Source organism: Lithobates pipiens, unplaced genomic scaffold, assembly GCF_037356315.1.
Source record: "Lithobates pipiens isolate NorthernLeopardFrog02 unplaced genomic scaffold, aLitPip1_a1.2 Scaffold_8, whole genome shotgun sequence".
In the NCBI taxonomy this organism is placed as follows: domain Eukaryota; kingdom Metazoa; phylum Chordata; class Amphibia; order Anura; family Ranidae; genus Lithobates; species Lithobates pipiens.
This window is the reverse complement of record NW_027507903.1, coordinates 435,349,621-435,363,992: the sequence shown is the minus strand read 5'-3', so window position 1 is coordinate 435,363,992 and position 14,372 is coordinate 435,349,621. Positions and strand designations below refer to the sequence as shown.

Genomic DNA, 14,372 nt, shown 5'->3' with positions numbered 1-14,372 from the left:
CATTCTAAATTTAAAAATAAGTCTTGATTAAATTATGTGCACAGTATAACATTTTGTCTGTGCATTTTAAAGGGTAAGTTTGAAGATCTATTTTTTTGAGAAGTCACAAGTGTCAAAGGAAACACCTAGATCAGTAGTTCTCAACCAGGGTTCCACGGAGCCCTAGGTTTCCACGGGAGGTCCCCAGGGGTTCCGCGGTGATCTGACTGTCAGTTGCAGGCAGCTGACAGAAGGATCGCAGACACTGGCAAAGATAGGCAGGGAAGCGGCTGGCACCCTATTGGCTGAAATCACGCTGTTCCCCCTTGGCCCCGCCTCCTTCTCCCCTCCTGTCCTTACCGAGTGCTTGTAAGTGACATCATCTGGAGTGGACAGAATATGAGGAGGAGGGGCCGAGGGGGAACAGCGCGCCACTGGAGAAGATATGAAGCCAGCAGAAAAAAGCAAGTAATGAAGTGTCCCCCCCACAATGTGCCCAACAGTCTGTCCCCTAACCCATGTAATGTGCCATGTCCCCTGTAATGTCCTGTCGGCTGCCCTGTCCCATGTCATGTGCTGTCATGTCCCCTGTCTCATGTCATGTGCTCTGCCCCATGTCATGTCCCCCATCATGTGCCCTGTCCCATGTAATGTCCCCCATAATGTGCCCTGTCCCATGTAATGTCCCCCATCATGTGCCCTGTCCCATGTAATGTCCCTCATCATGTGCCCGTCCCATGTAATGTCCCCATCATGGGCCCTGTGCCATGTAATGTCACCTGTCATGTGCCCTGTCCCATGTAATGTGCCCTGTCCCATGTAATGTCCACTGTCCCACGTAATGTCCGCTGTCCCATGTAATGTCCGCTGTCCCATGTAATGTCCCCCGTCATGTGCTCTGCCCCATGTAATGTCCCCCATCATGTGCTCTGCCCCATGTAATGTCCCCCGTCATGTGCCCTGTCCCGTGTAATGTCCCCCGTCATGTGCCCTGTCCCATGTAATGTCCCCCATCATGTGCCCTGTCCTATGTAATGTCCCCCATCATGTGCCCTGTCCCATGTAATGCCCCTCATGTGCCCTGTCCCCTGTTCCATGTAATGCCCCATGTAATGTCCCCTGTCCCATGTAATGTTCCCTGTCCCATGTAATGCCTCATGTAATGTCCCCTGTCCCATGTAATGTCATGTGCTTTGCCCCATGTAATGTGCACTGTCCCATGTAATGCCCCATGTAATGTTCCCTGTCCCATGTAATGTACTGTCATGTGCTCTGCCCCATGTATTGTGCACTGTCCCATGTCATGTCCCCTGTCCCATGTAATGTCCTGTCATGTGCTCTGCTTCATGTAATGTGCCCTGTCATGTGCTCTGCCCCATGTAATGTCCCCTGTCATATCCTCTGTCATGTGCTCTGCCCCATGTAATGTCCCCTATCATGTGCTCTGCCCCATGTAATGTCCCCTATCATGTGCTTTGCCCCATGTCATGTCCCCTCTCATGTGCTCTGCTCCATGTCACGTCCCCTGTCATGTCCCATGTCATGTCCCCTGTCCCATGTCATGTCCCCTGTCTCATGTAATGTCCCTTGTCCCATGCAATGGGCCCCATGTAATGTCCCCTGTCCCATGTAATGTCCCTTGTCATGTCCCTTGTCATGTGCTCTGCCCCATGTAATGCCTCCTGTCATGTACTCTGCTCCATGTAATGTCTCCTGTTGTGTGCTCTGCGCCATGTAATGTCCCCTGTCATGTCCCCTGTCATGTGCTCTGCCCCATGTAATGTCCCCTGCCCCATGTCATGTGCTCTGCCCCATGTCATGTGCTCTGCCTCATGTCATGTGCTCTGCCTCATGTCATGTCCCCTACCCCCTGTCATGTCCCCTGTAATGTCCCTGTCCCATGCTCTGCCCCATGTAATGTGATCAGGATGGATCAGCTCTGCAGGAAACGAAAGCGCAAATTTCACATTAAATAGGTATATTTTAATATATATTATTTTATTTAATGCTATTTCTACAAATAATTTTTGTTATCAACAGCTCGCTGATCATACCAATGTTCCGTGAGCTGTATATGTGAACATTCCAGGGGTTCCTCGAGATCTCAAACTTTTTGCCAGGATTTCCTCCAAGGTAAAAAGGTTGAGAAACACTGACCTAGATGTTTACATAAGTCCAAAGAGCTACAGAAAGCTAATTACTAAGTTACTAAGTTTAAGAGTTACCAAGTTATCATTCAAGTATTGAAATATGGTATTGTGTAATAAGAGCTTGTGTAAAAATGTGTTTATTATCTGTATCATCATATATCTTTAATATTTAAAAGTATATCAATATTTGTATTATCACCAAATATACCTGATATTATTTTACACTGAATTCTTAGTTAATAAATATATATCTTTAGCATATCAGTGTGTCACTTGTCTTCAAAATAGCACAGATAAACAAACTTGAATTACTTGGTTGTATTTGTGGAAAAAATGTGAAAATCTCCCTAAAAACAGATGTTTGCATTAAGTCCGTAAATATAATATTTTAATATTTCAGTATAAACATTCTGGCAAAATGCAGTCATTCAAAAAATGCAGGCTGTGGTGTGGTGTGGTGTGCTTTATACTATCGCTGCTTTAAAAATGGGCTAATAAATATTAAAGCTAATAAGTATTAGATATGAAGCATATTTTTATGTTCTAACTTTGCACAGATTCAATGTAAGGTTTTAAAGTCTATTCTGTTATTTATTATGTACTAGTTGGAAACTAGTAATATATAATTTACTGAATTTGATTTTTAACCAGTTCCCGACCGGCGCATGCCGATGTACGTCGGCAGAATGGCACGGGCAGGCATATTGGCGTACAGGTACGTCCAATCTTTAATGCCGCCCTGCCATCGCAATTACAGACCCCATCCATTCTCCATCCTGAAACGGTCATCTGTGCCCCGCAGAAGCTAACAGGAGGGTGAGGAGGGTCGGCTGTTAGTGCTATGGGGAAATGGGGCACACGGAGAGCCTGGGCAGCAGGGGGAATTGTGAATAGTGTGGCAGCGGGACCATTTCTGGAACCGCTCCTCCTGTGTGGCTCTCCATACAGCAGCTGAAAGCTGGAGGGAGGGAGAAGAGGAGACGCCGGCTTTCAGTTTCTACAGGGAGAGCCACACGGGGGATCAGCTCCAGTAATTATGCCCCTGCTTGACTGATCAACCTCCCTATCCATGATCCAATTTCCCCTGCTTGTCAGCTGCCCAGGCCCCAAACAGGAGGGCTGGCAGTAACCCCTTATTGGCAGCTCTGGTAAACACAGAAAGTGAGGGGAAAACTCCCCAATGGTTATAAAATTAGTCATAAAAATGGACAGGGATTTAAACCTCATGTTTTTCCTCAATTAAAAAAAAGAGCTTTAGTTATGCTTTAAAAGCAATGAATTTCAAAAGCAGAAACCTTGGACCTTTGATAAGTGTTTAAAGTGGTTATGTTATAAATATAAAAACAAAACAAGTGCATGCCATACAAGAGAAGAATTCTTTACACTTTTCCCACTGCCTGCATCACCAAATGCTAATCTGTTGATGAGAAATTGTCTTCTGAAGTCCGCTGGGAAACTGACACTTCTGGAAGTGTGTTCCCCTTATTGCAAGCTGGTTTCTTCCATTGACCTTCACCTCAGTACAGGACACAGTTGTGACATAGAGGTTGGCCTAACACACCAGCAAATGCTGTGAGGAGACAGGAGATTGACACTACTGGAAGTAACTTCAAATAAGTGCAGCACTTTAATGGAAATAATGTATATACCAAAGTAATACATGTAAATCATGAACTCAAACATAAGCTATATATGAAAATAACTTAAGGTATTCATTTTCACCTGTGCAAAAATAAATGAGACTCAAAAGCGTCTGGTATCCAATCCTAAATTAAAGTGCTGAGTGCAAATAAATGTCTAAAAATGGTAATAAATAAACAATGTGCAAAAAGTTCATAATATGAAATCCTAATTAAAGTGCTTGGTGCCAATAAATGCATCAAAATGTGAAGAACAGTGACACCTAGGAGAATAGTGCTCTTCCTCATTTTGCCAGTAGAAACCCACCGCACTCACCAGAAATATATGACCTTTTTCTCAATGGTCAAACCTTGCTTAAAGTATCCCGGAAGGAGGAGCGCAAACCGGCGCTTTCAGTTTCTATTTCCATGCTGTTATATGCCTGCTGTTTACTGTTTATTTAATACCATTTATATATATTTACTGTATCTGCACTGAACACTTTAATTTAGGATTGCATACTAGACATGTGCACACTGAAATATTTTGTTTTTGGAATTTCTGCGCTGGCGGCCTTATATAGTGTGGGGCATGTACTAAACCCCCTGAGCTATAATTGGCCATAGGCATCCTGCCTGTGGCCAATTATGGCTCTCCTCGCTGCCGGCAATGTGATTGGCCAATCATGCAGGGTCACAGTGCATGCTTGGCCAATCATGAGCCAGCAATGCACTGCGATGGCGTAGTGCATTGTGGGCCGTTCATGCCACACGTTTTCAGTGCGAACGGTCCACAAAGTTCTGAATTCGCCGAACAGGCGAACGACCCGTGTTTGAGTCGAACATGCGTTTGAGTCGAACACCGAGCTCATCCCTACTGACCGCCTCCGCCTGCATGCGCGGGAGTGACATCGCACGGCTCCGGCCAGTCACAGAGCCAAGTCAGCAGCCCCCTAGAAGGAAAATGGGTGAAGATGGATGCAGCCTGCACAGGGGACAGTGTGGGCTTTGTTTATAGGTAAGTGTGATACTAGCACATTATTCTTTTATTTTGCAGGCCTTGCGAGGAGCAAAAGAGGAAGTAAAACCCATCAGGGTTTACTTCCTCTTTAATAGAGAAATATTCAGTGTTACGGGCAGTGGGAAATGTAAGCAGAAACAAAAGTGGACCACTGCTCCAGGTGAGTGTCATAATCTGCTAGCTGGAGGGACTGGCTGCTGGCCCCAGCTCACATCTGTGAGCATAAGATCAAACAAGAAGAAATTGGCCACACACCTTCCCTGATCCAACAGGTTTACTGAACATTTAAAAACTGCCACCAGGACACAGACAGGAAAGAGGTGACGCGTTTCACACTGACACTGTCCTTCTTCAAAAACACTTTCCAGTGGGAAAGGTAAGTATTTACTTTCTTCTTTTGCAGTGTATACATGTTGGCCATTTTTATATTCATGAGAGGGTTGGTTTAAAGGGTAGGTTTCTCTTGTGAATAAAGTACACTATGCAGCTCATCCCTGGCAGCATCACCAGAGTAAGTGCTCTTTCTCATTCAAAACTATTACACATGCAATTTGCTCTCTCTCCACCTGTAGCAGCAGTGCTGAGCTAAGCCACTGCTAATACAGGGAGAGGGAGAGCACACTGCTCATGAACAGGTTTTGAATTAGGGAGTGCTTGTTCCTGTGATGCTGTGGGTGATGAATTCTAGCTTGTAGGGAGGACTAAGTCACAATAATTTGAACAGTGTTTTTTTTTTAACCTACTGGGGCACCTCAACTACATAGTAAATTGTATTCAAAGATTACAGTTACTCTTTAAGCATTAGCTTCAGTTCAGATAAAACTGTGCTGAACTGTGTTTGGTGAAAGAGGCGTTAGACCATGTGGATGCAATTGTCCAATTCCTAGCACTTCCAGATTTCTCTGACAACTACTCCCCCATTTCTTGTATAGGCCTTGCAGAAACAGAAGTGAGGGAATAACTTCCCAACAAACAAAAACAGAAACTGACAGAAACCTAAACTTTTTCCCACTGTATCCAAAATTAAGAAAATGTAGGGGTTAAGTTGCAATTAATAAAAGAAAAAGCACCAAGGATGAATATGGACTTTAAGTTGGTAGCCACAAGTAGACCCAAGATGAAAAAGAGTACTCAATTGCAATTGCATAAAAATCCTGTCAGGATCACTTAAGTGCTCCTGCTCCTCATTCCAGAATCTGGGTTTTGGCTATTGCATTCTCCCTGTCTGTGTCCACCTGCAAGGTGATTGATATGATCAGTCACCTGTTATAAGCAATCCAAACGCTCTGTACGGGATTGACCTGGACAGTCCGGGTTTTGACACTTACTCCTGGGTTTGCCTCCACTAGAAACCCAGACACACAGCTTACCTTCGGACCTAACCGCCACGTAAATCTTTTCTGGGGATGTTAGCCAGTGCCAATCCAGTGACGGCTTCTGTGGCTGTGCAGTGCCTGTCTGTGCTCTCTGCCCTCTCTCTGTGGCTTCTCTCCTGGCGGCACACACAACTCTCCCTGCTCTCCCTGCATCTACAACAGAGGATTAGGAGAAGCACGGCAGGGTATGCACACTCCAGCCCCAAAGCCCGTGCCGGCAGCCTGACATGGGGTAAGGCACAGTACTTCTCTTCTGTGGGGTAGTGGAGTGCTGTGCACTGGACAGGGAGGAGGAGAAAGGTCAGGAAGAGAAAGAGAGGGGTGCTCTGCACGGGGGGGGGGGCAGAAATTTGGGGGCAGAGTATGGTACAGTGAAGTTATAAACCGGCCTGTGATTTATGCACACCTGCACTCTGTATGTAAGCAATCCTGAACCCTTCACTCTGCATGTAAGGCAATCCTGAAACCCATACTCTGTACATAATGCACTTTTTCTTTGCTTATATTTTGGATGTGGTGCCACTAAGTTGCAAGTAATAGCAAATTTACCTCTCCAACAGCACAGTAGTGACCACTGGAACAAACTGCAAAAACAGAGAATACCATGTTAACATCAAGCTGATTAACATCAAATGTTAGAAATGGCCAGTTTTGATTTACTAAAGAAATAGAGTATGTTCACTTTACAAAGTTCACGTTCACTTCATAAATGAGATAAAGCAAAACTATATTTCACTCTGTAAAGAATATCCAATCAAGCACAAAAAAAAATGTTTGATTTGATGATTGAAGGACTTATTCTTTAGTAAGCCAACCCCACTATATTACAATCACTAAATAACAGAAAGGCACTGTGAAAACACTGGGGAAAATGAAGAAGGTGAAACGAAAGGAATTACATTTTGTCGTTTTTTGTGTAGACTAGCATATTATACCAAATACCAGGTAGCTATTAAGGATGAGCTGGAGGTTCAGTCAAAACACAGATTCAGCAGAAGCCGAATGTCAGGTATAATAGCGGTATTACTTCCACTATTATACATGACAGCTTCCCGCTGTCAATGGTTGCAGTCACCGCCGAATTCTTAACAAACAGTGATATCACCGACCCCAATCATTGACACGTCTGGGAATCCTCAGCCACATAAGCAAAGGTGTGGGAATAGTTTAAAAAAAATGCATTTCCCTCCCATTTCATCCCAGGCCATTTAAGTCTCGCGTGGATTTTAAGGGGAAAGTCTATGCAAAAAATCAAGAAAATAAGTGTGGACCCTTTGCCAAGTATGCCCCCCCGAACCATACCATACCACATGCCCTCAAAATGGGGGGGGGGGGGTACTTTGCCAGAGGAGAATCTCCTGGCAAAGCACCTTGTTCCCATGTTGACTTTTTGCAGGTAAGCCTTTTATTCTCTGTTTCAATTTACAGCTTCATTAGGAGGCATCAGCAGCAGGAGTGCTACCTATTTACTTTCTACTTTGCAGGTAGACAATTGTATTTCCTTTTTCAGTTTTGCTACCAAGTTACTTAAAATCAATCAAGTTTTTAAAACATCTCGATTCTGCTCTTCCCCTATATAAACTTACTTACATGAGTCGTAAATGCCCACAAAAGTTCACCAAAATCTGGGGATGTTGGATGCAAGAGTGACGCATACTCAGAGAAATAGGACTGGCCTATGTTGACATTGTGGTCTTCTGCTTCCCGACCCCTTCCGCTTTCGCGGGCCCCACTCTGTCCCCGTCCAGGTCTTCCATGGGTAGTTGAGTGCTGTATTAGGCCTAAATGGCCTGATCCTATATAGCAGTCAAGCTGGGGAGTTGTTTATTGTGACCACTGGGATGTGTGCTGTGCGGATATTATGTGCTGAATATGATTGGTAAACCTGACTGTACGCTATACTCCGTTTTTTAATTTTGATTTGTTTTTGTGTTTGTTATAATTTATTTTATATATGAAAAACAAGATGTGATGCATTGCTGTATCCGTTAAGAGACCAATAAAAACGTTTCAGTTAAAAAAAATAAGTTTTTAAAACATCTCACTTCCCAGTTCTAAGTTCTTGGCTGCAGCACAAATGCAGAAAGGCTTATGCCACGTACACACGATCGGAAATTCCGCCAGCAAAAGTCTGATGAGAGCTTTTGGTCGGAAAATGTGATCGTGTGGACTTTTGCTGGCGGAATTTCAGCCAGAAAAAGATTGAGAGTAGGTTCTCAATTTTTTGGTTGGAAAAAGTTTTGATCACTAATTCCGATCGTCTGTACAAATTTCGACGCACAAAATGTTCTGAAACATTTTGATGCATGCTCAGAAGCATTGGACTTCATTTTCTCGGCTCATCATAGTGTTGTACGTCAACGTGTTCTTGACGTCGAAAGTTCAGAGAACTTTTGTGTGACCATGTGTATGCAAGCCAAGCTTGAGCGGAATTCCGTCGGAAAAACCATCCAAGATTTTTGCGACGGAAAATCCGCTTGCGTGTACGCGGCATTAGGCTACATTCACAAGTAAATTTGTATCTGTAGGCAGCTAAATGCCAGTAATCTGCACATGAAAAAGTTTAAATATTTCCTGCAGATATTTGCGGTTTGTAAATGAGTTTAGCTACATCAGCTTTTTTCCCAATACCCCATTCTTGAGGAGACACTATACCCCAGGCACCTCCTCTTCCACTTTGTTGGTGGTTTTCTCAGCAATGAGATAGAGCTGTGTAATTGAAATGGAATGAAGAGCAAATCTGGTGCTTACCATAGTGTGCTGCTTAAGAGGTAAGAAAGGTTGAGGGCCAGTTCACATGCACGGAACTACTTTTAAAAACACACAGCACCAAACTGCATGGTACTGCAGTACCATAAAATTTGGTGCCTGCAAATGCACTGTGCTGTGCTGTGATCTGTGTTTGGGGTGTCATTAACAATTAATTGGCACCTGCATGCAAATCGCAAGGGCAGTGCGGTCACCTGCAGTGCAGGAATGTGCCTTTCTCACAAGAGAGGCAGAGACAGAGGCAAATGAAGTAAAAATGGATACATCCCCTAACATCCCAGCATCTAACTAGGGAATATTTTGTCCTGATGTATGAGCAAATCAGAACCTATCCCAATGAATTTTACAACTTTGCCAGAATGTCAGTGTCCACATTTGACAGCTTACTGACAATTGCTAGACCATGTCTGCAAAGAATAAATACCAACATGAAGATGTATGGAACCAACATGAGAAGGAACTCCAATATTTCAAGGAGAAAAAGGAAAGGGTTTCATTTTCTGCTGCTAAACACACTGGACAGATAGCTGCAGGTCATCGAGCCCAGACACAAAATTTTACTTCTTTTCCTAAACGCAGCTAAACTGTCAACTAAAAAAAGGTTGCTAATCGTTATGTAAGTAACATGATTACTTTGCATAGTGTGAATCCAGCTCCTTTTAGAAAAGTCTTCTAAACATAGCTAAACTCTGAAATTTAGACATCCATGTGAATGTAGCCTAAAGATAAATGTCATCATAAATGTCATCAGTGACACAACTAAATGATAATGTATAGTATTTTTTGTAATAACAAATTAAAATAATATACTTACGATACCACTGTACACCTGTCACTGCTTTTTCAGCATGTGCAAACATATCTTCTGGCATGGTTGGCAAAAAGGAATTCTTAAAGAAAAAAAAATGTATTTACTGATGGAAACCAATTTTAGAATATTATATAAATCTATCACAATCCGTGTAACTGGCGCCCCCCCCCCCCCCCTTCTGAACCATACCTGGCCACATGCCCTCAACATAGGGGGGTGCTTCATAGGGGGGTGCTTTGAGGCAGGAGGGCTGTGCTCTGTTGATGGGGACAAGGGCCTCATCCACACAACCCTGGGCAGTAGTGTGGGGGTCTGCAGGCAGGTGGCTTAACAGAATCTGGACGCTCCCTTTAACAACGGGGCCCCCAGATCGATTTCTGGCCAGCGACCGAAACGAACAGAGAGTCTGACTTCTGAAAGGGAGTCGTGGCAAACAAATATACCCTAAGAGCCCAGACCACGTCCAGGGAATGAAGGGCCACATCTTTAAGATGTGTCGGTTTAGGACGCAGAGATGGTAACACGTCTTCATTGATGTGAAAAACCGAAAACTACCTTCGGCAGAAAAGAAGGTTGCGGACGCGACACCACCTTATCCTTGTGGATAGGGCGACTTGCAAGACAAGGCTGCCAGTTCCGAAACCCTCCTGGCCAAGGTAATGGCCACTTGGAAGACCACTTTCTGAGAAAGAGTCAACAAGGGAATTTCCCTGATGTTCTTAAACGGCGGTTTCTGAAGCGCTGAGAGCACCAGGTTCAGATCCCACGGGGGCAAGGGTGGACGCACCGGAGGGACTACATGCCGGACCCCTTGTATAAAAGTGCTCACTAGAGAGTGAGACGCCATTGGAAAAAAACAGCCAAGGCTGATATTTGTCCCTTAATGGTGCTCAAAGCCAATTTCTGGTCTACTCTTTGCTGTAGGAACAGCAGGATCCTGGAAACGAAATAGGTGCGCGGACGCCACCCCATCTCCTCACACATGGAGATGTAAGCCTTCCAGGTACAATGGTATATCTTCCGAGAAGAACATTTTTGTGCCCTTAACATAGTCCGAGTCCGACAGGCTCCGATTCCTTAGCACCTGGCTCTCAATAGCCATGCCGTTAAAACCAGCAATGGTAAAGCAGGATGGAGAATCGGACCTTGAGATAGAAGGTCTTCTCGCATCGTTAGTCGCCAGGGAATGTCCGCAACCAGGCGTATTAGGTCGACGTACCAGGGACGCAGAGGCCAATCTAGGGCAATCAGTATCCCTGGAATCCCCTCAGCAGAGCAGACGTGGTAACAGTTTTAGCGGAGGAAAAGAGTAGATCAGTCGGTACTGATACCATTGAGGCACCAACACGTCTAAAGCGTCTGCCCAAGGATCTCTTGTCCTGGATATGAATCTCGGCACCTTTCGATTGAGACGGGAGGCCAGGAGATCCACGTCTGGAGTGACCCACCGCAGGCACAGCAGCCTGAACACCTCTGGATGCAATTCCCAATTCTCCTGTGTCCAGAATCTGCTGACTTAGATAGTCCGCCTGCCAGTTTTCTACTTCTGGGGTGTAAATGGCCGACAGGGCCGGTACATGTCACTCTGTCCACTGAAGGATGTGAGTGACCTCCCAAGCTGCAGCCGAGCTTCTTGTTTCTCCTTGATGGATGACATATGCCAAGACTGTGGCGTTGTATGACTGGATCCTGATCGGGCGCCCTCTTAGTCTCATCGACCATGTGGAGAGGCATAGCCTGATCGCTCTGAGCTCGAGCACATTGATCGGCAACTTGGATTCCTTCCCTGGCCAGAGGCCCTGGGTCGACTGTACTCCCAGTACTCCACCCCAGTCGGTCAGGCTGGCATCCATTGTGATCACTGTCCAGTGTAGAGGTAGGAACCACTTCCCAGACCGAAGTGCCGGGGATCTCAGTCACCAGAGTAGGGAGTCCATGACTGACTGGCTTACCCGAATCTGTTGATCCAGGGATAACGGAGATTTGTCCCATTTTGTCAAAATCTCCTTCTGCAAGGCTCTGGTGTGAAACTGGGCATAGGGTACCGCCTCGAAGGAGGCCAACATGAGGCCCAGGACTTGCATGCAGAAGCGCAGAGACGACCACCTGCGGTTCATCAACAGCTTCACCATGGCTCTGAAAGTCTGCAGTTTGTCTGAAGGGAGAAACACTCTCGTTTGCACGGAGTCCAGCAGTAAGCCTAGGTACTCCAGGTGGTGAATTGGTATAAGCACTGACTTCTTGAGGTTCACCAGCCACCCATATTGCTGCAGGGTTTGCATGATGATCGCAACATCCTCCTTTAATTCTGAGGCAGAAGCTGCTCTCAGGAGGAGATCGTCTATGTAGCCTACAATTACGATTTTGCATTGTCGCAATAAAGCCAAACGGGAGAGCCACAAACTGGTAGTGGGCTACTGCAAATCGCAGAAACCTCTGATGCCTGAGGCATATGGGTATGTGCAGGTACGCATCCTGGATGTCCAAAGATGCCAGGGAGTCCCCTTGATGGAGTGCAGCGACAACTGAGTGAACTGATTCCATTCTGAACCTCTGTACTTTTACAAAGCAATTGAGGGCTTTTAGGTCCAAGATTGGACGTACCCCTTCCTGTTTGGGAACTACAAACAAATTGGAGTAGAACCCCTGAAACCTTTCCGATTCCGGAACAGGCACTATCACCCTGCGGCTTAGCAAGTCCCTTACTGCCCCCAACAGGGCCTCCCGGTGAACCGGGAGTAAGGGTATGCTGGAGGGGAAGAATCTGTTTGGTGGCCAAGAGAGAAACTCTATCTTGTAGCCAGATGAAATCAGTTTGCAGACCCATTGGTCGGACAGCTGAGAGGTGCATTGGGCTGCAACCTCCCGAAGGCGACCCCCCACGGACAGGGGCAAACATTCATGTGAAAGCACTTTTGTTCGCAGGCTTGTTAAGCTTGCGGGTCCAGGGACGCCTTTGTCCCTCAGAAGTCGTCCTGTTGGATTGGGAGCGTTTAGCTGAAGTCCTGGATGGACGAAATTGCCTCTTTTGAGTGGAAAATGAGGGCCCTTGCCTGCGGCATGGCTCCTTAGTCTTCCTGGCCTGTGGGAGCAAGGTACTCTTCCCACCTGTGACATTCTTAATAATGTCATCCAACAAGGCTCCAAAGAGCCGCTCACCAAGGAAGGGTAGATCCGTCAAGGCTTTTTTAGATGCCCGGTCCGCAGACCAGCATTTTAGCCAAATCAGGCGCCGCAGCACCACTGCTGACACTGAAGCCCTGGAGAGCAAAGGCGCGTATCCAGGGCCGTGTCATAAACATACTTAAGGCTGTGCACTATCTGGTCTGCTAGTTCCACGCAGACAGGAGTAGCCTGCTGCTTCTCCAATTCATGGTGCAAAAGTTTTGCCCATTCAGTAAGTGTCTGCGACCCTAGTACTGTGGCCAGTACTGTTTGTATTGCTGACCCCACAACCATAAACAAGGAAAGGGCCACTGCCTTCCTGTCGGTAGGGTCCTTAACTGCAGGAGTCCTCTCTACCAGGATTGTGGTTACTTTGTATAACCTGGATACTGGGGGGTCCACGACCGGAGGAGCCGCACATTTTTTAAGAAGGCTCTCCTCAAAGGGGTAGCGCACCGCCATTCTTTTAGGGACCGAGAAGGTCCGTTGCGGGCTTCCCCATTCCTTGTATATGAACTTATCAAAATAAGTTAGATACGGAAACACATTAGGTGTACAGGCTGGCTTACGGGACCCAAAAGGGACCACTACTTCAGCAGAGGAACCTGCTGTATCCTGAATTTTCAGGGTATCACACACAGCTGTGATAAGTGCTCCAATTAGCGATTTGTCTTGCGCAGACCCGGACGGGGAATCCTCCTCACTGTCCGATTAGTCCTGGTCAGCATCATCTGAAACAATAGAGCAGTCTCAGCAGGGGCCCGAGTCTGCATCAGAGCTCTTCCTGGAGAATGGGGGAGGGGGCAGGGGCCGCTTTTTACCACCTTTGCGCCCGCACACCGCCTCCACCCTGACTGTTAAATCATTTCAGCATTGTCATCCTTTTTTGCGGTAGCTGCTTAGATGTTGGCATGATTGATAGTCCCATCTATGAATAGCCACCTAGCTCTGCCCTTTGAATTGATAGCATGTTGCTCTACCTGCCAAAACTTAGGCTGGTCATACATTATACAATTTTCTTATTCAATTTCCTTTAGATTTACCTTTAACTATGTAGTGGAAGGGCCTGGCTGATTACATATCAATTGAAAGTGTTTAGGGTTAACTTCCTATTATATGGTATTGGTAAATCTAAAGGAAAGTTGTACAAGAAAATTGTATAATGTATGGCCAGCCTTAGGGAAATGATGCAAAAACCCTGCTTGTTCTCGTCCATCACTGTTGAGCAGAAGAAATCCACCTTCCCAGCTGCATTTACCATTAAAGAAGAGGTAAATACATTTCTTTTGAGACATGTAACATGGCAACCTACTTTGAAAATGCCTGTTTATTACTAAGAAAGGAAAGACAAGACTTTATATGGATTTTAAATGTTTAAGATAACACCAAAGCTACATCCAGGTGTTTGGTGCAAGTATCTATACTTGGTTCCAAATCGATCCATTTCCATATGGAGTGCCCTTAGATCCTAGGACCAGTCTG

The 14,372-nt window shown here is 45.6% G+C and overlaps 1 protein-coding gene across 5 annotated transcripts in view; it reads right to left on the bottom strand.

The window, feature by feature from the left end:
- LOC143964536 (E3 ubiquitin-protein ligase RNF213-like) overlaps nt 1–14,372 on the bottom strand; it is a 955,032-nt gene that overhangs the window by 145,502 nt on the left and 795,158 nt on the right. For all 5 annotated transcript variants that reach the window (XM_077474321.1, XM_077474324.1, XM_077474323.1 and 2 more), the window contains exons 53-54: nt 9,729–9,804; nt 6,695–6,729 (exon numbers count right to left, since the gene is read on the bottom strand). In XM_077474321.1, the coding sequence (XP_077330447.1) occupies nt 6,695–6,729; nt 9,729–9,804 (111 nt within the window). The remainder of the gene's footprint in view (nt 1–6,694; nt 6,730–9,728; nt 9,805–14,372) is intronic.